The 27,914-nt window shown below is 42.8% G+C and overlaps 1 protein-coding gene across 1 annotated transcript; it reads left to right on the forward strand.

The window, feature by feature from the left end:
* The first annotated feature begins 355 nt into the window (after nt 1-355).
* Nucleotides 356-27,375, forward strand: LOC148513576 (lamina-associated polypeptide 2-like). Its single transcript, XM_088481704.1, has 2 exons — nt 356-1,666; nt 27,262-27,375. Exons 1-2 carry the CDS (start codon nt 356-358, stop codon nt 27,373-27,375), a joined length of 1,425 nt encoding a protein of 474 aa, XP_088337830.1.
* The last annotated feature ends 539 nt before the right edge of the window (nt 27,376-27,914 follow it).

Genomic DNA, 27,914 nt, shown 5'->3' on the forward strand with positions numbered 1-27,914 from the left:
GACTGCAGCGTGGTGGCCATTTTCCAGTCCTTCGGACTTGAGGAGAAAGGGGGCGGAGCCTAATAGCACGGGCTCCCTGTCTATTTAACGCGGCAGTGGCTGTTAGAGCAGCGTGGGGGCTGCGTTTAACCTGTTGTTTGCCTGCATCTCTCCACTACAGGTAGTTTGCAGGCACATGCAGAAGGCTGATTCTCCCGTCTACATCCCTGGCAAGAGGCTCTGAGTAACACTGGGGTGTCAGTGCAGGGAATCTAATCTGTGGGAGGGGGTACCTCTTCCTCTGTGTCCCAACCAGCCTTCTGTTTTATTTCAAATCACTGCTGTGTCTATTGTGTCTGGGTGACTGTGTTTATCCATGTCGAACAAAACAAAAGCGGCTCAAAAGATGTTTGTCTGTTCTAAATGTAACCACAGACTATCTAAGCCACATGCCACTGGGTCCACGTTATGTGATGCTTGTATAACAATTGATCCACCGAAGGCTATTCCTGACTCAGTTGCTCCGCCATGGGCTGCTAACATGGTAGGCATTATGTCAGACTTAACATCAGCGTTAGCTGAGGCACGTAAGTCTCAACCTCCCTGGGTGGCGGGGCTAACTAAGTCTCTAGATACCTTGTTACAGGTTATGGGCACTGTGGCATCCGCACCCTCCACTTCCTACCAGAGACCGAAGCGTACTCTAACGACTGTTCTCCAGTCAGAGGAGTCGGAGGAAGAATTCCTTACTATGGAGGATACCGAAGAAGGGGAATTGGAGGTTGCATTACAGGACGATCCTCAGGAGTTAGAGTCCACCTCTCCCGGGGTGGAATCTTTAATTTTGGCGGTCAGAAAGACTCTCAATTTACCTGAGGATATAATTCCTCTATCACATGAGTTTGAATTATTTAACGAACAACTGAAGAGCTCTGCAGTTTTTCCGTTCTCGCAGCAACTTCAGCAACAGCTGTCAGTAGCTTGGAAACAGCCGGATAAGAGGTTTCAGATTCCGCGCCGGTTTTCATCTAGTTACCCTTTTCCTTCATCCATGATGGAAAAGTGGGAAACCCCTCCTCCAGTAGATGCGTCTGTCTCCCGTCTCTCAAAGAAAACAGCACTCCCAATGCCGGGAGGTACAATTCTAGAAGATCCTTCAGATCGTAAGTTGGAGACAACGCTAAGATCTATTTATACAGCAGTGGGTGCTCAACTCAGGCCCACTCTTGTTACCGCTTGGGTTAACAAGGCGGTGGTTTCCTGGGCCAATCAATTGATTACAGGATTGGACTCAGGTAATTCCAGAGCAGAGTTACATCTACTAGCAGAACACATCTGTGAATCTGCAGTTTACATGGGAGAAGCTTCAAAGGATATCAGTCAGATTAGTGCTCGCATATCTGCTTCGGCGATTTCGGCCTGCAGAGCCCTCTGGCTACGCGCTTGGCAAGCGGACGTAAAATCCAAGCGTGCGGTGGAAAGTCTACCATTCACTGGTGACATGCTGTTTGGGCCGGAATTAGACAAATGGATATCCCAAGCCACAGGGGGTAAGTTTTCCTTCCTCCCGTCAGCTGCACCCGCTCCCAGAAGAATTTACATGGGACCTTTGTTAATTCCTTTCGGGCGCCACATTCCTTTCATGGTAGGACCAGAGGTGCGCCCACGCAACCAAGAGGTGGCAGAGGTAGAGGTCGTCCACACATGGTTGCTCGTAGACCAGAGCCTAAACCAGCTGAGAAACAAGTGGCATTACGGTCTTCCGTCCCACCTGGGACCATCTGCAGTGGGAGGCCGCCTGCAAAGATTTCAACAAGTTTTGGACCAGACTTCTACAGAACCATGGATCCGAAGACTAATTACCCTGGGGTACCGAATAGATTTCGAGACCTCCCCTCCACCTCGGTTCTTCACTACAAGTCTGCCAATACAAGCAGAAAGAGCCAAGGTTCTACAGGAGGCTATCCAGTCTCTAGCAGTATCTCCTGTGATAGTTCCAGTTCCGGAACTTCAACGAGGTATGGGGTTTTACTCAAACCTGTTTGTAGTACCCAAGCCGGATGGCTCGGTCAGGCCCATCTTAAACCTAAAGTCTTTGAACCGGTATCTTAATATGTATTGTTTCAAGATGGAGTCTCTAAAGTCAGTAATAGCGACCTTGGAACCAGGGGAGTTCCTATTATCCCTGGATATCAAGGACGCATATCTCCATGTTCCCATTTGGGAACCACACCAGGCTTTTCTGCGTTTCGCCATTTTGAAGGATCATTATCAATTTTGGGCATTGCCATTCGGGTTATCTTCGGCTCCCCGCATCTTCACCAAACTCATGTCAGTCATGATCGCTCTCCTTCGGTCATCAGGAGTGAACATAATACCTTATTTGGATGATCTGTTACTCAAGGCTCCATCGGTGCCTCTTCTATCAGATCATGTCTTACTGACATATCACATTCTAATCCAATATGGTTGGATAATCAACTTCAAGAAGTCAAATCTCAATCCATCCCAGAAACTTTTATTTCTGGGCATGATATTGGATACGAAATCTCAGAGGATTTCTCTTCCAACAGACAAGGCCAAGGATATCCGAATGTTAGTTCAGCTGGTCCTCAAAACAAAGACTGTGTCAATGCTTCTTTGTCTGTGTCTCTTGGGGAAAATGGTAGCTGCTTTCAAGGCACTACAGTTCGGCCGGTTCCACTCCAGGGTGTTCCAGCTGGACCTGTTAGCACAGGGGTCAGGGTCTAATCTGTTCCTACATCGACAGATCTGTCTGAGCCCAATTACCAGAGAAGCCCTTCTTTGGTGGACACAATCCAGCAATCTGTTATTGGGAAAACGGTTCGGAATGTGGGACTGGATCATCATAACCACGGATGCCAGCCTTCGAGGATGGGGTGCAGTAGTCCTCGATTGTCACTTTCAGGGTCGATGGTCCCCTCTAGAACAGAAGTGGCCCATAAATGTGTTGGAACTCAGAGCGATTTACAATGCTCTGATAGAGGCAACAGAGTTGCTAAAGGCTCGTCCGGTAAGAGTTCAGTCCGACAACGCGACGACTGTCGCTTACATCAACCGTCACAGAGGGACTCGGAATTGCATGGCTATGCGACAGGTAACTCAGATCCTCCGGTGGGCCGAGAATCAGTCAATAATCCTGTCAGCGGTATTCATTCCGGGTGTGGACAACTGGGAAGCAGATTACCTAACTCGACAGGATGTCCATCCCGGGGATTGGAAGCTTCATCCAGACATGTTCAATGCGCTGATATGTCGATGGGGATGTCCTCAGGTGGATCTCATGGTGTCACGATTGAATCGTCAGCTTCCAGTATATGTGTCAAGAACTCGAGATCCACAGGAGGAAGCAGTAGACGCTCTGACAAGTCTGTGGACCTACGACTTCGTTTACCTTTTCCCTCCGATTCCGCTTCTTCTTCATCTTCTAAAAAGAATAAAACAGGAGTCAGCCTCGGTAATTCTCGTGGTCCCGAACTGGCCTCTGAGAAGTTGGTTCTCGGACCTTTGGTCCCTATTATCAGATGATCCGTGGGCCCTTCCTCTGCACCTGGATCTTCTAAAGCAGGGCCCTATCATACACCCCAACTTAGCTCAGCTACGTTTAACAGGGTGGCTCTTGAAACTGATATCCTAAGACGTAGAAATATCCCAGACGTTTTTATTCCCACCATGCTACGCGCCAGGAAGCCAGTTTCGGCTGCGCATTATCATCGCATCTGGCGTGCTTATATATCGTGATGTTCCAGTCGGGATCTTCCGTCTAGGACCTTTCGCTTATCCCGGTTTCTGCTTTTCCTTCAGACGGGTCTGAATTCTGGCCTTCGTCTGGGAACCTTAAAGGTGCAGGTTTCTGCCCTTTCCATTTTCTCTCAAAGGAAATTGGCCCTCATTCCTGAGGTGCAGACGTTTCTTCAAGGAGTCTTGCACGTACAACCTCCTTGTGTACATCCAATTGATCCATGGGATCTTAATCTAGTTCTTCTGCTCCTTCAGTCGCCCATGTTTGAAACTTTGGAGGAGGTTGATCTTAAGTACCTATCTTGGAAGACGGTAATCCTCCTGGCTCTCGCTTCAGCTCGTAGGGTTTCGGAATTGGGGGCTCTTTCCTATAAACCTTCTTACCTAGTGTTTCATGCGGATAGAGCGGAACTCAAGATGATAGCTGCCTTCCTTAATAAGGTTGTGTCGGCTTTCCATATCAATCAGCCTATTGTGGTATCATCGTTGGTGGAGGACTCTGGTTCTTCTACCTTGGATGTGGTTAGGGCTCTCTGCATCTATGTTGACAGGACTTCTTCCCTTCATAAGTCGGAGTCGCTTTTTGTCCTCTATGATGCGGTTCAGAGGGGTTGGCCAGTGTCAAAGCAGACTTCAGCACGTTTGATCCGGCTGGCTATTCATCAAGCTTATGTTAGTGCTAACCGTCGGCCTCCTTCGTCAATTTCGGCTCATTCCACATGTTCTGTGGGTGTGTCATGGGCGGCCGGTAGAGGAGCATCTATGTCACAATTGTGTCGTGCGGCCACTTGGTCCTCAGTTCACACGTTTGTCAAGAGCACTCCCGCCCGTGGAGATAACTTTGGGATGTCCCCAGCGTAAGCACCTCCAGTGTCCCCTAGTGGATGAAAGAGAAAATGGGATTTTGGTACCTACTGGTAAATCCTTTTCTCTGATTCTACAGGGGACACTGGACGCCCACCTCTGCGCTCTATGCCTGCCTGTTTGGTTTTGTTCTGTAAGTTGTATGATTCAGTTATTGTGTGTTCTTCTCTCCTTTTCACTCCGTTTGTTCTCCACCTCCTCACGGTCTTCATTTTCTAAACTGAGGGTTGGTGGGGCATAGAGGGGGAGGAGCTTCACACTTCTAAATTTTAAAGTGCCAGCTCCAGCTATCCACGCCTCTATACCCAGCGTAAGCACCTCCAGTGTCCCCTGTGGAATCAGAGAAAAGGATTTACCGGTAGGTACCAAAATCCCATTTTTTAAATGGGCTCAATAACTACTAAATAGCGTTTTTGTATAAGTGGTGCAGAATAGTTTTCAGGAGGTTTTTGTGCAGAAAATAACTTATCCCAGCAAATTTGGGGTACTTGAAAATGGGGGTCTGAATATTATAAAGTTGCTAAAGTTAAGTTGAAAACATCATTAAAAATCAACCTGCCCCAAGCCCATGCAATGAAACAAACACATGGAGCATACTGGGGGATCCCCACAGAGTCTAGTTTGCTAGTTTTTAGCTTTGTCCCTCAACATTTTTTTTTTTTGCCCACAAATTTAAAGTGAATTTTTTTGGGGTGTCCTTAAGTGTTTTTTTTTTTTTTTTTAATGCAGTTTACCCTTGGGGGACTGTCTGATGGCTGCACGGGGGTTCGCGCAATGTTGCAACCCAAAACCCAAATTCTGCACTTTTTTCCGCCGTCGCCTATTCATAGGCAAAACTTTTCCGCCTATTACATTGCATTGACTTTCCGCCTAGGCGAAAAGTCTTTCAAATTGAATGCAGCGATACTTTTCTGCCTTGCGAAATTACGTCATCGGCAAAACTTTTCCGCAGATTCCAGCTTTTCGCCTCAAATTGAATATGGACCTATGTCTGGTCTATTTAAAAAGTAGAGTACTTGTACCACCACAATAATTATTCTATTATCGTTATCGCGGACATTGGCCTTGCTTACCACTGTTGTGGAAAGGGCTAATCATTGTTTTGGTTTAGCCTACAAGCTTCCACTTCCAGAATTTTTTTGCTGGGCCTCTGTAAGTTCCCAATCTGTGCATATGCTCCACCTGGAACTCAATAATGTCACTAAGCGCTAAAGTCATCTTCTAGTGGTACCCTCTAGGAACCTTCTACTTGAATACTGTACCATACAAATACCTAAAATAGATAAAGAACCTGGGCACTTGCTAGCTACAGCGAATAGCATAAAAGCCAATATTATTCACATAACTGTTTAAGGCCCGGGATGTACTAAGGTTACGGTGACCATTCCGCCAGTCACCGCAACCTTACTAATCACATATGTACTAACATATGCGATTAGTATCGCAAAGGACAGCTCTTGCTGGTCACCTGTGCAGGAAGCCTCGGTCTCCTCCTCCTCCTCCTCCCTGCACCAGGAAGAAGATTAGAAGGAGGAGGAGGCGGGGACCTAGGAGGAGTGCAGGCCAGCGACCAAGGAGAGCAGGTGAGTGGGGGCCAGCGCTGGGCCACGGCGGGGCGCGGAGATGGCAGCAAAGCCTTGGGAGCTGGGTGCGGTAAGAAGCCCATAGGCTTCTATAGGGTAATGCCAGGTTTTTCTGGCGTTACCCTCTGCACCGATAAAAGTGGGACCGAGGCTTAGTACATATGGAAATGCGGTAAAAAACACGAAAACTGGGTTTTTACCGCATTTTTCCTTTAGTGCATTCCGGCCTAAGACAAAGCTGGTGAATAGTTTTCACCCTTGTCCTAAGCTGTTATGTGAATAAAAATGACCAAATGTAGCCTTTGCTAAAGCTAGCATGTGCCCTGGTTATCTTTCTATTATGCCTATATATACTGTAGTTATATAATACATTTGTATTATAAGCACAAATAGCACCTGTACTAAATAATGATGGTTTTTACAAACCACATCAGAGCACTGTGACCTGTATACAAGCAGTCAGTCTACAATTTTGGGCATTTAAATGGTCCCTTAACTCTGTTGTGACTTCTAATATCCAGATAATTTGCAGTAGGGAGGGCATTGTCCCACATTTCATGTGTCTTATGAAATATAATATTAGCTCCATAACTTTGTTACCAAGAGTTTTCCTCTGGTATTATAATGACCCTGTTTATAGAAAGTAATTAGTTATTTTATATCTTAGATAGAAGTAATATCCAAAGGATATGAGTATTCGATAGAGATTAATGAATACTGTCAATAGCCTGGAGTCATTGTGTTTAAATGATCTGCGGACTTGTGAATCCCCCACAAAAATTGGCTGAAAGGTAAAACACAGAATGCAGAAAAAAACATTGTACCCAGGGCAGGACTATCAAAGGGTCTAAAGGGACTGCAACCCCCGATCCTTCATCTATAAATATGGTCATCAGCCTTCAGCTGCAGCCCTCAGCTCTGTTGTCCCTCTCTGACATATTCTCTACTGTCTAATAAAGAAGAGAACAGTCCAAATAGGAGCCGCTGTTCTTTGCATCATTTGACCTCCCCAGCACACTGCAGTAAGGTCACATGACTGACACAGCACATCAGTGGATGGAGTACTCCACTTCCTTACTTTGTGGGGCCTACTTGTAGTAGGTGGGAGGGGCATTTGGAGAGGCCATTGAGTGGGAGGCATATGTGCAGTGCAAGTGAGTGGAGGGGGACATGTGTGGAATGCAATTGAGTGGGGGCATGTATGGAGATGTGAATGGGGGAAGCTGTGAAGATATGAGTACAATAGTGTGTGGGGAGGTGTTGGGTTCAAGCATTAAGGTTGATGTGTAGCATGTGAGGATGTTGGCAAGGATGAGGTGTGTGTTGCATGTCATATGGCCTGAGTGGCATTCCAGGAGGTCTGAGGGGCATATGGAGAGATGTAGACATATGTTTGGAATATGTGGAAGGTCTACGTGGCATTAGTGAGGTCTCAGGGAATGTGGGGAGGTCTGTGTGGCATTCCAGGAGGTCTGAGTGGTATACCCAATAATATTTGGGGCACTTTGTGAGGTCTGTGGCATGTAGGGAGGGAGCTTTTGAGGAGGTCTGAGTGGCACGTGGGGAGATGATAGGGCATATGGGGAGATCAGAGTGGCGTATGGGTGGGGTAGTCTTTAAGTAAATTTGGCTTATGATGGCTTGTGATTTCATTTTATGGCAAGTGGATGTCTAAATACTTCAAAAGACCTTTATTGTATTCAGCCTATATGTGAATGCACCTTCCCACTTTTCACTTTCCTTACATTCTGCATAAATAATAGGGAACATGAGCAGAGGATGTAGGTGGTTAGAGGGAGGTGCTATTTATGCCCTTTATGGTACTGGCCACACCCACACACCACTAACATTCCCACACACCACTAACACCACAACCATTGCTTCTTGCAGTAGGTTCTTGATAATTTTCAATCCCAAGCCATTGTGGCCCTTAAACTGTCCCTGATTGTACATGACATTGTTTAGAGTGTATAATTATTGTACTCAGCCTGACAGCAGTGGCATAACCAGGCATCTATAGTCAGCCAAGCTAAATAACATCTACAAGATGATAAAGAACATACAGTAGGGCAGGAGTCCACAACACCAGACACGAGCCAGGCATGGCATGTGGAACAGTTTTAAGTGGCATGCAGAAGGCTCAGAAAAGTTACCATCTAGGATCATTATGCTGACTTAAACTTAGGGGGTATATTTACTGAAGTGTGGGCTTTTAGAAGTGGAGATGTTGACTATGGCAACCAATCAGATTCTACTTAACATTTAATTGGCACCTTCTATAAGAAAATAGCTAGAATCTGATTGGTTGCTAAGGGAAACATCTCCACTTCTAAAAGCCTGCACGGTAGTAAATATACCCCTAGGTGTCCATATTTTAGAATTAAAGGACCAATTGCTTATATAGTCAGAGACAGATAGCAAACAATACCAATGAGCCTAAATTGGCCAATTTGCCTATAAGCTCATTTTAGTCTATTGGTCTTGCCATCTGCTACCAATTGTTAGTAAGTTAACCACTGACACTACTCACTCCACTTTATAGTTTAGTGGTTTGAAGTGTAATACATACAGTATTTCTATAATTAAGAATATGCACACTGGTAGCAAAGTTTGTGAATCCCTGCTGAGAGTGATTCAGGGAATATCTACTATCTAGTTTTGCTAACGCTGCGTGATACAATTGGAAAAAGGGAAACAGAGATCGGGTCTGGAGAGTCCATGTTTAAAGTCAAGAAACTAAAATCATTGTTGCCATCATTTTCCATTTTTCTTTTCCACCTTCTTTATCATTCTCCCACTTCTCCTCTATTATCAATTACATGTTTGTAGCGGAACTGTAAAAAAAAGAAAAAAAAAAGAAAAGAAACCACGTAGCATTCTTCCTAAGTGGATAGAAAGAAAAGGTCATGTTGTTATATTTTCAGAACTATGTGAAATGTTGTTGAAACTCCAAACTAATTGGATGTGTATCTCAATTGCTAAACTCTTATGAAGCACAGGGAGGAAACCCTTAGCCCAAGCCTACTCACATTTTTGTGAAATTGATCATTGTACAAAGAGCAGCTAGCATTTATAATTTAACATTTATTTGTTACGCCACAAGGGTTCCGCAGCTCATTAGAAAGTACATAAGCAGATGAGTACATACGAAAACAGTTATTAACAGTTCCAAACAATGCAGGACAAGGGCATGGTTTATCACCTTTGCATATTTTAATTATTTTTTTTTTCATTTGACAGCTAAAAATGTATAAAAAAAAAGAGTAAAAATTATTTTTACAATATAAAGAAACACTATATACATTTTTCTCAACATAGTGAAACTGATGTAGTCACCTATATTTATGTTATTTTGTTTTGCAGTTCGGCATAGGAAATATGTTTAAATATGCATACATTTTTTTAAAATGTTATGCGTAAGATTTTACTGTAATGCTACTTTCTAGAACTTAGATGGATAGTCTATTTCCCATGTTAGAAATTGTACTTTCAGAGCTGGTAGGACACATATTTAACACCCATGGGTTTAGAATTATTTAGCACAAGATATAGCACCACAGTGCCAAGTAGCATGAAAAGCTAGGTTTGATTTAAATATTACAGCTATTAAGCCCAGAAGGTTACGAAAACAGTGGCAATGCACAGTGATTTCATATAGAACGCTGTGTTGATCAGGAACTTTAATGTAATTGAAGCAATTTCAGTCAAAGTCCTTTCAAACATATCTTAAATTAAATCAACAGACAAAAGTCTGAGTAAATGTGTTTTATCATTTGTGACAGGATGTTTAAATGTGTTACCATTATGACAACAATGTTTTTAGTTATAGAGAATATTTTAGCAGCTGCTGTACAATATAATTATTAGTAATGGCTAGAAATGATAAAATATCCTTTTTTTATAGTGCATTAAATTAAAAGTATTTTTTGTCATTGGTACCTGTCATTACGCTTTATAAAAGCATTTTAAGCAGTCTAAAAGTTTTTTGCATAATTCAACTTGTTTTGATTTTGGAATATATTTGAACAGTTCTTTATAAAATTAGTTTGTAAAACTACAAAGGACATTGAAATAAGATGAGTCCTACAATAACTTCACCATTTTTGTTTCAGGCTTACTGTATGTCTACATTGAATGTTATGTGTCATTATAGCACATCTCTATAAAAACAATTTAATAACAGAATGGTGACTGTCTCTTTGTATAGTAAAGTATCAAATAGTAGGGGTTATTTATGAATGTGCACAAATGTCCCTATTTATTTGGGTAATGCACAGGGGCATCTTAAGAGAGGAAGGGGCCCGATGTGGGCATTCCCCGTGAGGGGACCCTTACTCTCTCCCCGGCAGCCGACTGACGCGGCTGGCCGGCCACCACAGAAGCAGTAGACTCTGGGCACTATGGCAGGGGCAGAACTATGGGAGACAATGGAGGTGCCTGCCGCCGGGCTCCAGCACTGAAGGGTCACCTCCTCCATTGTCCACAATATATTCACCCCACTTAAGGCTGTAACTATGTACCCGGAGTGTACCGTCACGGCCGCCCAATACATGGCACCTCTTCCCGGCACCTGAGAAGCTACAATACACTAGTGGAGAGCTCCATGTCAGACCATCAGCTGCCATCTTCTTCTATCTATAGCCTGTCCGCATGCAAATTGCTACAATACAGTGTCAGCGGCTGTGACGGGGGGCACCAAATTATAACTTGCCTCCGGGCTTCTGGGATGAACTTATGCCACTGCACTAGAGTGTGCCCAGAGTCTACTGCGCATGCTCAGAATGACAGAAACATGGCTGCGGTGGCCATTTTCCGGTGTTCTGTGCTGCGCTGACACCCGACATGGGACCATGGACAGGTGACTTTTAAATGATATGGGTGCAGGGTGTGCGGTGCAGGGCCCCCCTGGACCTGCACCCATTATAGATATGCCCCTGGTCACGCACATATAGTTGCATGGCTCCTGCTCTCTTCACCGGCTCATGCTTTTGCTGTGCATGCTATGTGACTTCCTTCTCAGGAAACAAGGGAATATCAGATTCTCTTCCACCCTGAGCAAATTTGAATTTTGGAACCCCATATTATGCCACTCAATTCATATTATGGAAAACAGAAGTGCCCCCAAGACCATGTTTTTTTTATAGTATAGGTTCAATTCACTGTACTTCTCCATTCTCAGCTTGTCAGTGGGTGGGGATAATTAGGGTGTAAAGTAAAGGTGAGGGGGTCACTGCTCATCCATGCCCTGTACAGTATGTCACGAGTGACTCACTCGCTGATACTGCTAGCTCATCAGAATGCCCTTGGCACTGTTCATTTTGTTGACAAGCACAAGGATGGTTTCCAACATGTTTATATGTCTATGCACAGCTGACACTCAGTGTACACACACCTATGCCCAGGGCTGTCAAGATATTAGTCAGGCTCAGGTTTTGAGATGGTATGGCCTCCGAAAGACTATGTTACATCATGGAGTTTTTTCCTTTGAGGTGCGAGTTTGTACTTTGTAAATGCCCACAACCTCTCCCCCTTGCCACTCTTGGCTATGCTCTACAAATGAGGTACCATTTTGTAAGTAGGCCACAAGCAGAGCTTTGGATCATCCCAATCCTGCTGCTCTCCATTGCAATACTTTAGGTCAATGACATTCAATATCAAAGAGCCAATAATTATTGATCTAGGACCAAAGTGATACTTGGCAATTATTAGTCTAGGACAGAAGTGATACTTGATACTTGATTGGTCTAGGACCAAAGTGATACTTGTGTTTTGATTTTGACAAAACTATCCTTAAGTGTTTGGGCTTTGGATCTCAAATTCCTATAGTATAAAAACATCAATAAGCTTAATTTCCTGTAATTTCCAGTTAAATTTGACCACCTCACAGCACCTGAGATCATGACAGAGGGACTTCAATGCAATCCAAAACACACGTGATCCAGTTATTAGACCCAACTTATAAACTTTGAGAGAAGACTTGCCTCTACGCAGAATCCTAAAGTGATCCTAGCCAGAACTCCAAAGTTCACAGTTCGGGTGTGTTGAGTTTTCAGCTAAACCAAACCGCTCATCTCTAATACTTGCCTACTTTATTTATACCTCTTTCGTAGTTCCTGGAAGGGAGATGCAGATGACCAGTAGCGTGTGCAGGACAATGCAAATCATGTCATTGTGACCTTGCCCTCCATGGATCAATGCCATGAATTTCTCAAAGTGAGGTTATGATGATACACAACATTATGAGTCACATCATTATTCCCTATGTACCACCCATTTCATTAGGAAGTAGATGGGATATCTGAAAGTGACCTGCTCTTCCAGGAGTCCATAGGGACTCTCCGAATTTCAGAAGTCTCCTGGACAATAGACATGAATGACAATATCAGCAGTGCTTTTTTCTGATGGTACTCAACTGTACTGGCTCTTTTTTCTGTCATTGCTGGTGTATTTTAACATTCAACATACCGACAGGAGCAATATACTGTAGATCTCTTATGTCAGCATAGTACCAAATGAGGCATCCTACTGTGGGACCCAAGAATAATGGACCCAAGAAGTGTAAAGGAAGGTGCCCCCAGAGAAGGGTAAGGAGTGGTTACTTTTTTACAATAATTAAGTTAAGGTGAAAATGTCATTAGGTTCAAATCAGTAATTGTCTTGAATTGTTCTGTAACAAGGCTCATTCTTTTCTAGTTTCCAATTTTATATAAAAGTGGAAGAAACTGAACTGTTATCAAAAATATATTGCTGGAACAATTAAACAATTTTACACCATTAGCTATTAAATATAATTAAGAGTGTGTATTAAATAAATAAAAATGTCTGACTTTTGTCTAACTAAGTAAATATGCTGAAAAATTATCTGTGAGATTTACTGAAAAATATACATAAGAAAAAAATACACAAGGTTTTTTGTTAAAAGGTGATGTTTTCTACTGTACACATAGCAAGAGGCAGAAGTGGCAGCATTAATGGGCCAATAAATGTATAAAATATAGGGCCTGCACGCTAACTGCAAGCAATGCCAATATTCTCGCAGTTGGCCGATGTTGGAAATACTGTGCATACGTCTGTGTAATTACCACCATGGGATGGAGAACGAACTTGGATGCAAGAGCTTTGAATTTCAGTGGGCGGTAACTGAGAGGTGATAAGACAGACGTGTGTGTCTCTGACAGTGGGATGCGTCTAAAGACGCTTATGCGCAGACACAGGACGCCATGTTCAGATGGAGAAATTGCATCTGCCATAGGGTTGGTGCAAGCTTCGATCGTGCAACCGATGGTGCAGCGATGGTGCTTCTAAAGACACAAAGACAGATTAGTGCCACAGCCAGTGGGCCAGTGGCGTCCCTCCCCACGGTGTCACTCGGTGTGGGGAGGGCCCCCCCGAAAAGAGGGTGTGGACATGGGGGAAGGGGCATGACCACACGTGAAGGAGCATGGCCATGCAGCCCAAACCCCTGTGCCCATTACTTGGGGGTAGGTGGGGTGCATGAGGTCCCTGTGTGCAGTACCGGCCAGCTCCCTCATTGTCAGGAGCCGAGTACTGCACTTAATGCTACAATGCAGCACCCGGCTCCTGTCAGTGTCACCTTGGTGTCACCCCTCTGCGGGTGATACCCGGGTGCAGACCACCCCCCGCACCCCCCTTGTGAAGCCACTGCAGTGGGCGTCTCAGTAAGAACATCATCGGTCACGGCCATCTGCACCCACTTCTGAATCATGCCCATAGTGTACACAATATACAATTTCTAAAGACAAGTTGTGGAACAAGCTCCATTTCTGTTTTATACAGTATATATAGAACATAATGGAATAATGAGGGTGGAATAGGCATGCCTTGTAACAGCTGCATGGTTGTGCCACTTAGAACAGCTGCAAATGTTACTGTACCATTTAATTTCTTATATTATATTTTTTCTTGCTTTGATATAATATATTGTTGATATTTTTTTCATTCTCCCCAGCAGAATATAGGTGGGCTTGAGGCAACGTTGAATGCAAATTGGTCATATATGCTCCAGCATGGTGTACACAGAAATAATTATATAACTCCGTGTCTATGCACAGTTATATGCACCTATGTGGTTGGCCAGTCCCTATCTGCACACTTGGTTTGCTACTCGGCATCGTTACTACAACGCACTTGCATTAGCTTATACAGTATCTGGTACAAATGATACACCTGGAATGAGACATATTTACGATTCCATCCAACACTGCATAGCCCGTAGTTCCGTCAACAGAGACTCACTTAGCTTTGCCTACATGATAACGCAGCATTACAGCTCAGTTATGTCACAAATGGAGATGTGCTTGAAATGTATATAAATCTGTACTATCCGTACTTGGGTGCACTCAAGATGCGCAGTTGAACATCTTGCAAGATATATTCTGCAAACAGATATACATTCAAAGCAGCATCAGACTCAGGGCCTCATTCAGACCCGCTCGCAAGCGCTGAGCACTAGCAAGCGGGTCAGTGTTGAGGCCCTGCACATGTGCAGCGGCCGCACTGCGCGTGCGCAAGCCCTGTAGTGAGAGAAAAATTATCTAGCTCCGGGGCTCACTACAAAAGGGGCGGCTGTTGATGGTGATCGACAGCTTGCACCATTTTGTAGGTGGGGTGGGGGGTGGCTGGCCAAACGGAGGCATTCATGAAGGAACGCCTGCCGTTTGGGTGCGACCCCACTGACATCACTCGTGATGTCATTGGTGAGCTTCCGGCTCTATTAGAGCCAAAAGCTCACTGGGGCTTGCGGCAGATGAGACCCTACCACAAGGGTCTCGTCACAAGCCCCGATGGTCGCAATGGTCTTGACCATCGCGACCATCAACCTGGCCACTCGCTAAAGCTGTGGGTGGTCACCCACAGCTTAGCGAGACGGCCAGGAGGCCGGCTCTTTACAGAGAAGCGGCCGCCCTCATTCAGAGCGAGCGCTCGCATTTTGCGAGCGGCTCTGAATGAGGTCCTTGGTTTGCTACTCGGCATCGTTACCATGACGCACTTGCATTAGCTGGTACAAATGATACACCTGGAATGAGACAAATGTATGATTCCATCCAACACTGCATAGCCCGTAGTTCTGTCAACAGACACTCACTTAGCTTTGCCTACATGATAACGCAGCATTACAGCTCAGTTATGTCACAAATGGACATGTGCTTGAAATGTATATAAATCTGTATTATCCGTACTTGGGTGCACTCAAGATGCGCTGTTGAACATCTTAAAAGATATATTCTGCAAACAGATATACATTCAAAGCAGCATCAGACTGTTTGATTTATGTATTACTGTTGTTTCAATGGTGTGTCATAGTCAATGATACAATAAGTCAGTGGTTCTCAAACCACATAGGTCTCTTTTTTCAGGTGACCCAGCAGGTGCACAGGTGCAGTCATTAATCCACAGATGGAGCTAAATTATTTCACTTGTGATTCAGTGAGGGGACCTGGAAAATATGCACTGTTTGGGGTCCTGAGGACCAAGTTTGAGAACCTGTGCAATAAGTGATATTGGTATGGTGCAGTAAGTGATATTGGTATGGTACAGTAAGTGATACTGGCAATAGTTATGTTTTAAACTGATTTAAACCAGCAATTTTCTGAATACAGCATAATTTACTGAATTTCTAATATTAAAGACTATTACACTGTTAGTACTCCTAACTATTGAGCCAGTACCTCACAGCTTATTGATTATTTGAAACATAATAATAATAATATTATACTATATATACTGTATATAATAACCATAAGAATAACCACGTGCATCATACCTGCTGTACTTTGAAGCTTTTGCATAACAATACTCTACCAATCCTAACAAGAATGCATATGCCGGGAACACTGTAACTCTTCAATCGGTGGTGGATGCAGTATTTCATTATATATATTGTAGCAAAGTAAATGACTTACCTCATGCCTGTAGTGAATTCAGTTCTAGCTGCTGTTGGCAGGCTGGTGAGTAGATCTGCAGTAAGAGAAGCCAAACAGAGCACCTGGGCTAATCAGCTTTATACTGGACACCAGGGAACTGTTATCTTCAGGCAAAGGAAAATCATGAGATTAATGCCATCCAATTAGGATGGAGTTCCGCCTTTACATGGGTTACTGTTTCTATGGGCAGGGCCATCCATGCCAGACCAGCCAGCCAATATGATTGACAGGTGGACTGTGTTAGCTAATTGCTAGGAATTTGGAGTAAATAGGTGCTGCTATAGATCAGCCCATCCATGGTTTACAAATAAACCATGAACCATGAAGGTAAATAATACATTTATCATAGATTGACATATTTTTTTAATATACTGTAACTGGACATGTAATGCAGTTAGTGCCTGTTTGTCATTTACATTTGTTTAATTTACTTCAAAAGGAAAAAGGGAGATCATCCTGGCCTAACAGAGCAACATGTTGATTGTACTAAGTGGTGTAGTGAATGGTGACTCAAAATATATATATATATATATATATATATATATACATGTACATGGAATGAATAATACAAAGTTGACACTTCCTCTATGTGTTTGGACTCCTACAGTAGGTTCCTCCTTGTTGCCTTTCTTTGCTACATATTACTGTTTAAGAGTATAGTATACAGTCAGAGGCGTCACCGACTCTAGTGACACCCGGTGTGTACTCTGGATACCCTCCAGGCGACAGTGGCGAGCCTGGACACAAAGTGGGTGTGGCCTAAATAAAGAGGCATGGCCTTGCAGGGGATCCTGGTAACATCACTCCTGGGGCAGCCTAGCATCACTGTAGATGCTGGATTGCCCCCGGAGCCTGGGCATTGTCGGCTCCTCTTCCATGACAGGAGCCGGGCACCGAAGGAGACTGTCACAATGCAGCACTTGGCTACTGTAACTGCAGCGAAGCTGGAATTTTAGTGTCACCCCCTCTGAGGATGACACCAGGATGCGGCCCTCACCCCCTGCACCCCCTCATGATGCCACTGTACACAATCCACAGAACAAAGAAGTTCTGTCTCTTTGCTTCCTATGACATCTGAGGGGGAGACAATGTACAATACCTGTCAATCAGGCAGAGACATAGGGGGGCCTGTGTGCGATCTGGCAGGACCCGTTCTGCACATGCACAGATTCCTGATAATTGTGAATTTGCGTGCATACTAAATTCTGTGTCTTCTGCTGAGTCAGCCCCTTAAGCTGGGTACACACAGACAGATACATTGGCCGATCAATTGATCAGCCGAAGTATCTGCTGCCATTCGGCAGTGAATACCTGCGAAGTGTCGGTGAACGTCGGCGTTCACCGACATATCGCATTGGCTGTGCTGCACAGCCGATGGACAGATATGTCTGCAGACCGTCCATACTCACACAGCGGCAACCATGAGGAGGGGGATGGGACACACCCCCCCGCCTGCCCGGGACTCTACCCTGACACACCCCCTGGTCGCCGGGACCCGCAGCAAGACACAGATGATGACCGTTCAGTGTGTATGAACGACCATCATCTGCAGATATATCTGTGAGGTGTGTGCCCAGCTTTACATAAATTAAATCCAAGGCGCTTCCCAAGGAGCAATCTAAGCACCTGTCAGGTCTAAGAGACCCTGCAGCAGATCCTAGAAACCTCCTGTGAAGGTTTAAAGGTACAAATAACAATAAATGATAATGATCTGCGCTGGGTATCTATGTAGAAATTGTATGATATCTAACATATATTATAGAGCCATATTATGAGGTCACACATATTTAATATCCAAAATTACTAATCAGTAAATTACAGTGTTATCCGTAATCTAAAATTTATACAATAAACATAGTATGAAAGGAAGGAAGGGTAGAAAACAAACATAAATTATACATATATATGAACAGTAAAATAAAAAGACTTAGAAGGCTTTTTAAGTTAAAAAATTGTAACAAATTGAAAGCTAAAAAAGAAAAAGAAATCAATCCAAGATGTTGCAATAAGTAGCAGTCAATTCTAATTAAAAAAACCTTTCTGTTTAAGAGTATCAATGTGATCCCCACAATGAAGGATTCACTTAAGAAATTTAGCAGTCAGCACATAAAGTCATAGAGTGTAGCCCGAGTAATCCTGAAAACATGCAGTGTATGCCAAAAAATGGATTTTGCAAGCAGGACTTAACTGAATCATTGTTTAATAGGGAAATTCCTAACAGTCAGTACCAAGGACTTTGATAACCAATATGAGTATGCCAGCATGCATATATATAGTCCCTCTTACGGCATAAACCGCTTGGTAAATGTGCTTGCTTCTAATGAAAATAAGGCAAGCGTGCACCAACTTGCGTTAGCCGTGTGACAACTCATGTTACTGTGGTTTTGAAATGTCTGGACCCTCTGTCTGAGCGTCCTCGGAATCTGCAATAGAGGTCCTCCTGATGGATGGTTGCTAGTCCCCGGCTGGGTGAAAGCACAATGGGAGAGTTAATGCTGCTTGGTTCTTGCCGTCATAAGATGAAATGATGTGGGATCCTTAACGCGTTTTGTCACAACCCACGTGACTTTTTCAAAAGGTGCCATTTTTTGACATACACTGCATGTTTTCAGGATTACTCAGGCTACACTCTATGACTTTATGTGCTGACTGCTATATTTCTACAGTGAATCCTTCACTGTGGGGATCACATTGATACTTTTAAACAGAAAGGTTTTTTAATTAGAATTGACTGCTACGTATTGCAACATCTTGGATTGATGTCTTTTTCTTTTTTAGCTTTCAATTTGCTACAATTTTTTTACATTAGAAAGCCTTCTAAGTCTTTTTATTTTACTGTTCATATATATGTATCATTTATGTTTTTTTCTTACCCTTCCTCCCTTTCATGCTATGTTTATTCTATAAGTTTTAGATTACGGATAACACTGTGTATTTTACTGTTTAGTAACTTTGGATATTAAATATGTGTGACCTCCTAATATGGCTCTATAATATTTGTTAGGTATCATACAATTTCTACATAGATACCCAGCACGGATCATTATCATTTATTATTATGTGTACCCAGCTTTAGACTGATACATTAATTTATTGTTCATTTTATCTGTAGCTATATTTAAACTTTCTATGAAAAAGAAATCGATAGAAATATCCATGTTTTACAGTCCATGCAATGAACATTAATGGTAGTAAATTCTGTTTATGCAATAAATAGATATGTTCCTTCTAGACATAAAGCTTTTAATATGTCACTGCATAGAGTTCATCCTCATTGTCTTCAATTCATTTTACAGAAATAATGAAAGTATTTAAAATATGTATAAGTAAAGGAAATAATATTTTCTTAATTCGATTTGCCCTTGGTAACGTTTGCAGGCGTCATTATTGAGATGTAGAAAATGTTAAGGAAAAAACTGTCACCACTTAGAATAAATGACTCAGGATATTAAACAGTTTATTACATTTCTGAACCTATGGTAGCATAAATGAATACTGAAAACATACACTTTATGACATATATAATTCACTGGACGTAAATAAGGCAGCTGAAATAATGTGTTTATATTAAGTTATGACACTAAGTAGAATGGAATAAAAATGAGTTGAACAGTTCGCTTTAAATGTGATAGCAATGCAGGCCATGATTTTGTCCTTGCTGCGTGTTGTGTGTCCAGGGTCTCTGATGTACTGTATGTTTGGAAAACTAAATGGTGACTGATAAGATGAACAACCTAACAAATAAAATAAACATCAAGCTCAATGGGGAGTGATAAGATGCAGGGCTCAACAAGCAAACAAAGAATAGAATACACAGGAAACCAGCTGCTTACAGTATGAATCAAAAGACTTTAAAAAAAAGTAGAAAAAGTAAATAAAGACAAAAACACTGAAGAGAGAAGATAATGAAAAAACAAAAACAAAACACCATAGTATAAATAATATATCAGCAATATACAGACTGTTTTAAATGGGATAAGTATTAAAAATGTATAAATCATACCAGCCAATAATGTTGCACTCAGATCCTCTCCACATGCCTACTGCCCCCGTCATGCACTCACCCCTTCAAAATGGGATGTAGTCATTAGATCGACATTTACAGTGTTAATATTCATAATGTTGACACACAATGTCGACAGTTATGATTTCAACATTGTTAAAATTTCAGCAGGCAACATGTTGACATTCACATAACTTCAACATGTGAAATGTCCACCTTGTCAGACTGTTGACAGTAGGGTTAGGCTGTGGGGTACAAGTGTTAGGCTGTGGGGCTAGGTTTGTACTTAGGACTGTGTGACTAGCGTGGCCACACAGGGTGCAAGAGTCTGCGGGCGGCACTATTGCCGCTCCATGGGAGAGACGACATGACGTCTCTCCCATAATGCAAAGTGCCCGTTAGGACGGACGGAGGAGCTGATAACAGCGACGGGACCAGGAGCGGGGTTTCAGGTAAGTGTTTTTTTTTTTTTATTAAGTGTCTCTCTACTGGGGGGGCTACTACAGGGGGCACAACAAAGCGGGCTACCACTGGGGGAACTACAAGGGGGGATTACTACTGGGGGCAAAACAAGGGGGGGTACTACTACTGGGGGCACTACAAGGGGGGGACTACTACTGGGGGCACAACAAGGGGGGCTACTACTGGGGAACTGCAAGGGGGATTACTACTGGGGGCACTACAAGGTGGGACTACTACTGGGGGCACTACAAGGGGGGCTACTACTGGGGGCACTACAAGCTACAAGGTGGGGACTACTACTGGGGGCACTGCAAACGGGGTACCACTACTGGGGGCACTATATAAGGGGCTTACTACTGGGGGCACAAGCGGCACTGCATAGGGGGGACCACTACTGGGGGCACTGTATAAGGGGCACTGCATAGGAGGATCACTATTAGTGGCACTACTGGTGGCATGCATAAGGGGGTCCTCTCCTGGGGCACAGGGGGCACTGCATATGGGCACCACTACAGGGGTCTGCCCCATATCTTTATTTTTACTTTACATTAATTCCATATGAAGCCGCCTCCTCCCTGGACACTTGAGGGGGGGCGCCTAAGCACGCACATGCTCCGGGCACCCTGGCTACATGCTACTCCTCTGCCAGGGCCACCTGCATGCATTTGCCCCCCCCCCAGGCTAAAAGTTGCCAGCCAGCCCCTGGTAGCAGTGGGGATTAGGGTTTGGAAATTTACACTGGAATGCTGAAAAATCAGAAATCTGACTCTTAAGTGATAGTTCCATGACTGCTAGGACCTGGAAGCTGCATTGGAATCACTGCAGCAGTATGTAAGTCACTGTTGGGCCACCCGGTATGATACTGTATGTTGACATTCTAACATGTTTATATTTTAGAGTATATAAGAAGTGCTGGTAATGGTGGATGGTTGAAAGAAATTTGGCCTGTGGGGAAAAACACAAGTAAGTGGACCCAACTCTCTTTTACAGTGTAGAAAAATGATTGTTGCTAAAATCTTGTGAATGTCTTTTGTCTAATGTGGGTGGCCTATAATCAAGTTTATTGTTTCATCTGATCATGATTAAATGCTGAGAATGTTCTATTAAATTTACAATAGAATAATAATCTGATATATTATATACTGTACAATAGATAGTACATGATACTATACCCACAAGATTCTAGTGACTGCTATTCAGTATAGTGACTTTTCTAGTGTAGAATTTATAATGCAGAGAGAGCATTCTAGTGTCCACTCTACAAAGCAGAGAACATTCTAATGGCTACTATACAATGCAGAGAGTATTCTAATGACAAATATAATATGAAGAGCATCCAATGACCACTTTAAAATGCAGAAATCATTCTAGTGACCACTTCACAGTGCAGAAAGCATTATTATAACTAATATAATATTGAGAGCATCTTAGTGACCACTATGCAATACAGATTGCATCTAGTGGCTACTATGTAATACAGAACACATTCTAGTGAGTAATACAATATGGAGAGCATCCTAGTGACCACTGTACAATACAGATAACATTCTAGTGTCTATTATACAATACAGAAAACATTCTAGTGACTGATACAATATGGAAAGCATCCTAACGACCATCATGACCAATATATAATGCAGAAAATATTTTAGTGGCTACTATACAATGCCGAAAGCATTATAGTGGCATTTTAAATATAGAGAGCATCATAATATCCACTATGCAATACAGATAATATTTCAGTGACCCATACAGAAAATGCAGGGCATTTAAGATAACAGATAAACAACATACTTGCCGACTTTTAATTAACCTTTTCTGGGAGCATCCTGGTAATCTCGGCTTTGGGGGGCTGGGCCAGGCTACAGCTGTCATTAGGCCTGTCCCCTTTGCTGGAAAGCCCGTGATTCATGGGTCCGCGAGAGGAGGCAGGGCTAAATTACGCGATTTGCGTCTTTTAGCTCTGCACCCTGCATACGGACCCGCAAATTTGTCCTAAAATCTCCCCATCCTGCCCACTTCTCTAGGAAGTGGGCAGGATGTGGGAGATATGCCTACTTTTTCGGGGGTGTGGGGGGTTACCAGAAAAATCGTGAGCCTCCCATGACTCCCGGGAGAGTAGGCATGTACGGTACACAATAACCTGCAATTACTATTATATAATTCTGTAGATCTGTAATTACTGTAGTTCAAAGCTGGATACAGCACATTTTTAGCTGGTCAGAGGCACTTTACCTTTAACAGCTCAAGGTACCCATGAAGAAACAGTTGGCATTGTTTAGTTTCTGCCCTTTTAGGGTTGTTAGTGATAAGATGCCACCAGCCTGGCATATATACAAAGTGAACCCATTGTTTTGCCTGTGAAAGTGCACCTTACATGCCAGTTATTCAGGTTACACCAGGACTCCTCTGTGTGGTGTGATCCCCAATAGAAGTGTAATGGAGGCCATGAGTAAATATCCCTAAAACTAATACTATTAGATCCATGTTAACATGGATCTAACGGCAGCTTACGTTTATTAGATCCAAATGAAACTGCATCTATTAGAACAGTGGTGTCAAACTCGGGCCAATCAGTTGCAATGGACATCCCAGCATGCACTGCCACAATTTTGCTCTTAGGGCATGCTAAAACTGTGGCAGGACATGCTAGGATGTGTAGTTCCACTGCAGCTGGATGCCCCGAGTTTGACACCACTGTATTAGAAGAATCCTGGATCATACATTTATCTTCAGCTTGCCATTCCTGGGTACTTGGAGGAGCTGTGACATAAAGACCCATCTATAAATATCCTTCTATCCCACACTTACTAATGTATGCTTTGTATGCCTCTCAGAAGTAAGCATAGAAAAAGTGGGGACAACGCAAAGATAGCATTACTTAAAATTGAATAATTTTTCTCTAATTTTTATTTTATTTTAAGTAAAAACAACCTTAAAAATCCTATGTAGGTTAGAGAAACTGTCAGTTACAGCTTACAAATAAGTAAAGCAACATTCCAGAGCTATATAAACTTTATGCATATGGATTGAGGGGAAATGTCATGCAAGATTTATGTTCTAAAACTTTCTTCTGTAAGCAGAAGCGATAACAGCTCAAGAGCTTAAAATGCAAGAAAGGAGGATTATATGCAGATATATGGCCAAACAGAGCATTTAATTCATTCAGTGTGATTACAGGCAAATATGTCATTCACTGGAAATAAACCTTATGATAATTGTGCACACATTATAATAGCATTATCTACAGTGTACACATTGGTTTAAATGAAGCCTTCAAATTGCTTGCATTAAACAAAACTTAAGATGTAAAGAACTTTACAGTATCCATTAATTTGTTCTTGCATTAAATATTTACAAATTAGTCAAGCGAACCCATGATACTTATCTATTTGGCAACTGTTTCACAGTTGGGATCTGATCAAGGTATTAATGTTTGGAAGTGGCATTCCTAGTTGATCTGATGTGCATTGTACAATTACAGTTTCTGCAGAAGTGCTACCAGGCATTAATACATTTCTTCCATTCTTACAACGTGCACACAAGATATTCTGATATAAAAAATAAATATCTTAAGGATTTATAATCACATACAGCAAAATCAAAGGCAAAGAGCTTGTTAACGTACACTTTATAATATCTTAAATACAGTGGCTATGAAAGATATTCAGCCCCTGGGTTTTTTTAACTTTTTGATGTGTTGCAACATGGAACCACGATGGACTTACTGTAATTGAAATAATTTCCTCTAATCAACACAAAGTAATGTGCTAAGAAATGTAACTCATCTATTTTTCTAAATTATTTAGGAATAAAAACTGAAAACAAGTGATTTTGCTATTATTATCCCTTATTATTATTATTATTCCTTTTACTATTTCTATGTTATATTTCCACTTAAATAATTTATTAGAGTCTGTCTTAGCTTTTGTCTCCTTAAATTCAATCTTGCAAGTGTGAGCTCTCAAGGATAAGGACCTTCTCTATTATCTGCAGGCCGTCAAAGCATGTACTCATTTCCAAGGATTGAAAATATACTTTTAAGGTTTGTGGTCTGTGACTAATATGAACTTCTATCCATAAACATGCTGGTGGAATTTCTGTACTTTCTATAAACGACTTAGCTCTATGTACTAAACCTTGGAGAGAGATAAAGTGTATGGAGATTAAGTACCAACCAATCAGCTCCTAACATTCACTTTACAGGATGTGAGGGTGATTCAACAGTAGATGCCCCATGTCCAGTATGGGTCTGCGATGTTTTACGAGTCTGGCAGCAGACCAGTGGCGTGACTCAGCCTGGTGACACCCGATGATGACCCATGAGAGGATATAGCAAAGCCGGTAAAAAAGAGGACGTGGCCCCACGGGTAGGGGGCATGGGCGCATGGGTAGGGGTGTTGCCTAGCTAGTAGGGGATGTGGCCTTGCAGCCCGAACCCCCAATTTTAGTCATGTCAGGGGTCCGGAGATGTGGCCCCCAGGGCCAGCCTGTGTGAAGTGCCAAGTCCCTCACGGTGTCAGGATCCGAATGCTACACGTAATGCTACAGTGCAGCACCCGGCTCCTGTCACTGAGGAGGAGCCAGTGCTTTGGTGTCACCCCCAGGTGGGTGACACCCGGGTGCGGCCCGCACCCACCTTGTGATGCCACTGCAGCAGACTGTCAGTGATTGAGAGTCTGCTGCCATTCCTGGGTGGGATCGCAGATGATCTGATGCTGCATCCAAGGATGCAGTTCAGATCAGTAATGCATGCATGATGCCTCCTGCAGAGATGTGCGGTTAGGTGAAGCAGTTTTGCAGAGACTTTCCTGTCATATTTAGGTATACTCTAATTTTTCCTTAGAATTTTCGTAGAAAACATTATAAATATCTTCTTTGTATTATTGTAATCATTTTTATAGTCAAAGCTTTGGAGTAAAATGTCTATGGCAGGTGAGGCACTGCCTCCCCTGTCAATATTTTCCATACATCCCTGATCAAAACTCACCAAATTTCCAGCACTATATACTGCTGCACCTTTGTAAAATGCCCACATGAACCCTCAGGTTCATATACCGTATGTATGTGTAACTCTGGCTCTGATACTAGCTAGCCTCCCCAGTCATTTACCTCACCGCACGTCACTGGTCCTGCTGCATTACCATATTAGTGCTATTGCAGCTGCTACCATGCAGCAGATGCAGTAGCAGATCCATCTAATTAATCAGACTCTGTGTTTTAAAAATGACAGTTAGGAGCTGATTGGTTGGTACCTTTGATACTTTGGGCTTGATTCAGAGTTGGGAAAAGAGTGAGATATATCTCTCAACTGTGAACCTGAACATGCAGCTCAATCTGGGGATATCATTAACGATGCATGCTGCCGAATGCAACATGGCCTGCCCCCCTCCCTGCCGTCGTTCGTCGTGGCCGACATTGGTAAGTGTGTACACAGTGTTTATGTCCTGCCGCAGATGATATCGCTGCATACGCACATAATCTAGTGTATGCGGCATTAAAAGCTGATTGATACTTTATCTCTCTCCACTTTATCTCTCTCTAAGGGGTCTATTTACTAAGCAGTGTTAGGAGACAGAGTGAAAAGTGATAAAGTACCAGCCAATCAGCTCCTATCTGCCATCTCACAGTCTGTGTTTGAAAAATGACAGTTGGGAGCTGATTGGCTGGCACCTTATCACTTTTCACTCTGTCTCCTAAAGCTGCTTAGTAAATAGACCCCTAAGGTTTGATACATCTCCCTCTAAAAACTTAATGCTAATTCTGTACATAAATACTTTTAAGGATCTTGATGCAAATGCGATTGGTCAGTTTATATAATAAGGCTGCCCCTATTCCATAAGGTGTAATGTTAGATACCAACCTATCCAATGTAATTACAGTAGTTTATTTTATCTTGAAAAGACTTTTCACAATTTTCAGACCATTTATATGCTGCTTTCATCTGGAAGAAGGTGACAGGTGACAAAAATTGCTGAATCTTCTAGTTTCTTTAGCTCTGCCTCAACCCTTGATCAAATTGCAAATAGTACAGGTTGAGCTTTGTGAAATTTTGGAGTAGCCTTTTCATCTAGTACAATGCTTTCATTCTGATAGACCCGATCCACACTGACAGTGTTTAGACAACTGGTTTACCTTCACTACCTGAACACAAATACTTTCACCTTTAAATTGACTACTTTAAGCTTTCTGCAATTACTAGCATTTTCTGGTTCAAATGGTTCATTACATGGCAATAATTTCCTGAAACGTTTTGCTGTCGGGCTTTACTGGTTTTAATTAACTGTGCGACAAACTGTATATCTTCTTCCCTAGTACACTCAGCAGGACTGACACTTTATCAAGTTTCACTCTTTTACATATGTGGCCACATTTTCTATATAGCCATCAAAAGCTGACACCTGGTAAATGTATCCTAACTTTGTTATGAACTTTTAATAATTAGGGAGCCCTGCTACATACACTGAACCATTTAGTATTTTATTCAAGACCCTGGTTGTATTTTGTGCCTGTTTGACACACTGTGGAGCCCCGACTCTTACACTGGGACCCAATCTCAACAGTAGACTCCTGGCAATTCCTTTGGGGTTGGGTACAGGATGCCGGTGCTCGGTATCTAATTGTCTAATATAGGTCATGATTTACTGTTTCTATTGGGGTTCAGGAACCTTTTACACTGGCCCCCTCAGCGGTGGTAGACATTATGGGACCAGTGAGTACTGTGGAAGGCTCAAGGATTGAACTAGAGAAAACAGCAGTTGGTGGCTATGCTGGGTGAAGTAACTGTGGAAAAAAAGATGCATGGTGAGTGTGTTCGCTGCAGTTCTTCCTGGTGACTGATTGCCGTGAGCGGCTGGATAGACAGAGAAACAGTGACACTGCTACCCCATTCTGGAAATAAGCAGCAGCTGACAGGGGTGAGGTCTGTAAAACACCTGCAAACACAACCTCACATGCTATTCCCACCACTCAGTCATGACAGGACATTGTGACAGGTGCCAGTCACCATAAATTCTGCCCAGTCAGGCCGCATATCTCCTTCCTTCCCCCTTTCAAGGTGGCTGCAGAACTGCATATAACGTTTCCTGCAGAACTTCAGGAAATGTTCAGACAGGATACAAGCAGACAAAAATGTTGCATCAGATTGTATTAATAACAATTGCCATAAAGGAATACTTATCTTTCCCGGGCAACGGAAAGTGCACCAACTCTACAGAGAGCGCTGAATTTTATTACTAACAGTACTTTACATGCATGACAAGAAAGTTGAATTCAGAATATAAGTAATGGGTAAACCTTTGTTTTATTCTTGTTTAT

This window comes from Taudactylus pleione, unplaced genomic scaffold (assembly GCF_031769625.1).
Source record: "Taudactylus pleione unplaced genomic scaffold, aTauple2 ptg000276l, whole genome shotgun sequence".
NCBI classification, from domain to species: Eukaryota; Metazoa; Chordata; class Amphibia; order Anura; family Myobatrachidae; genus Taudactylus; species Taudactylus pleione.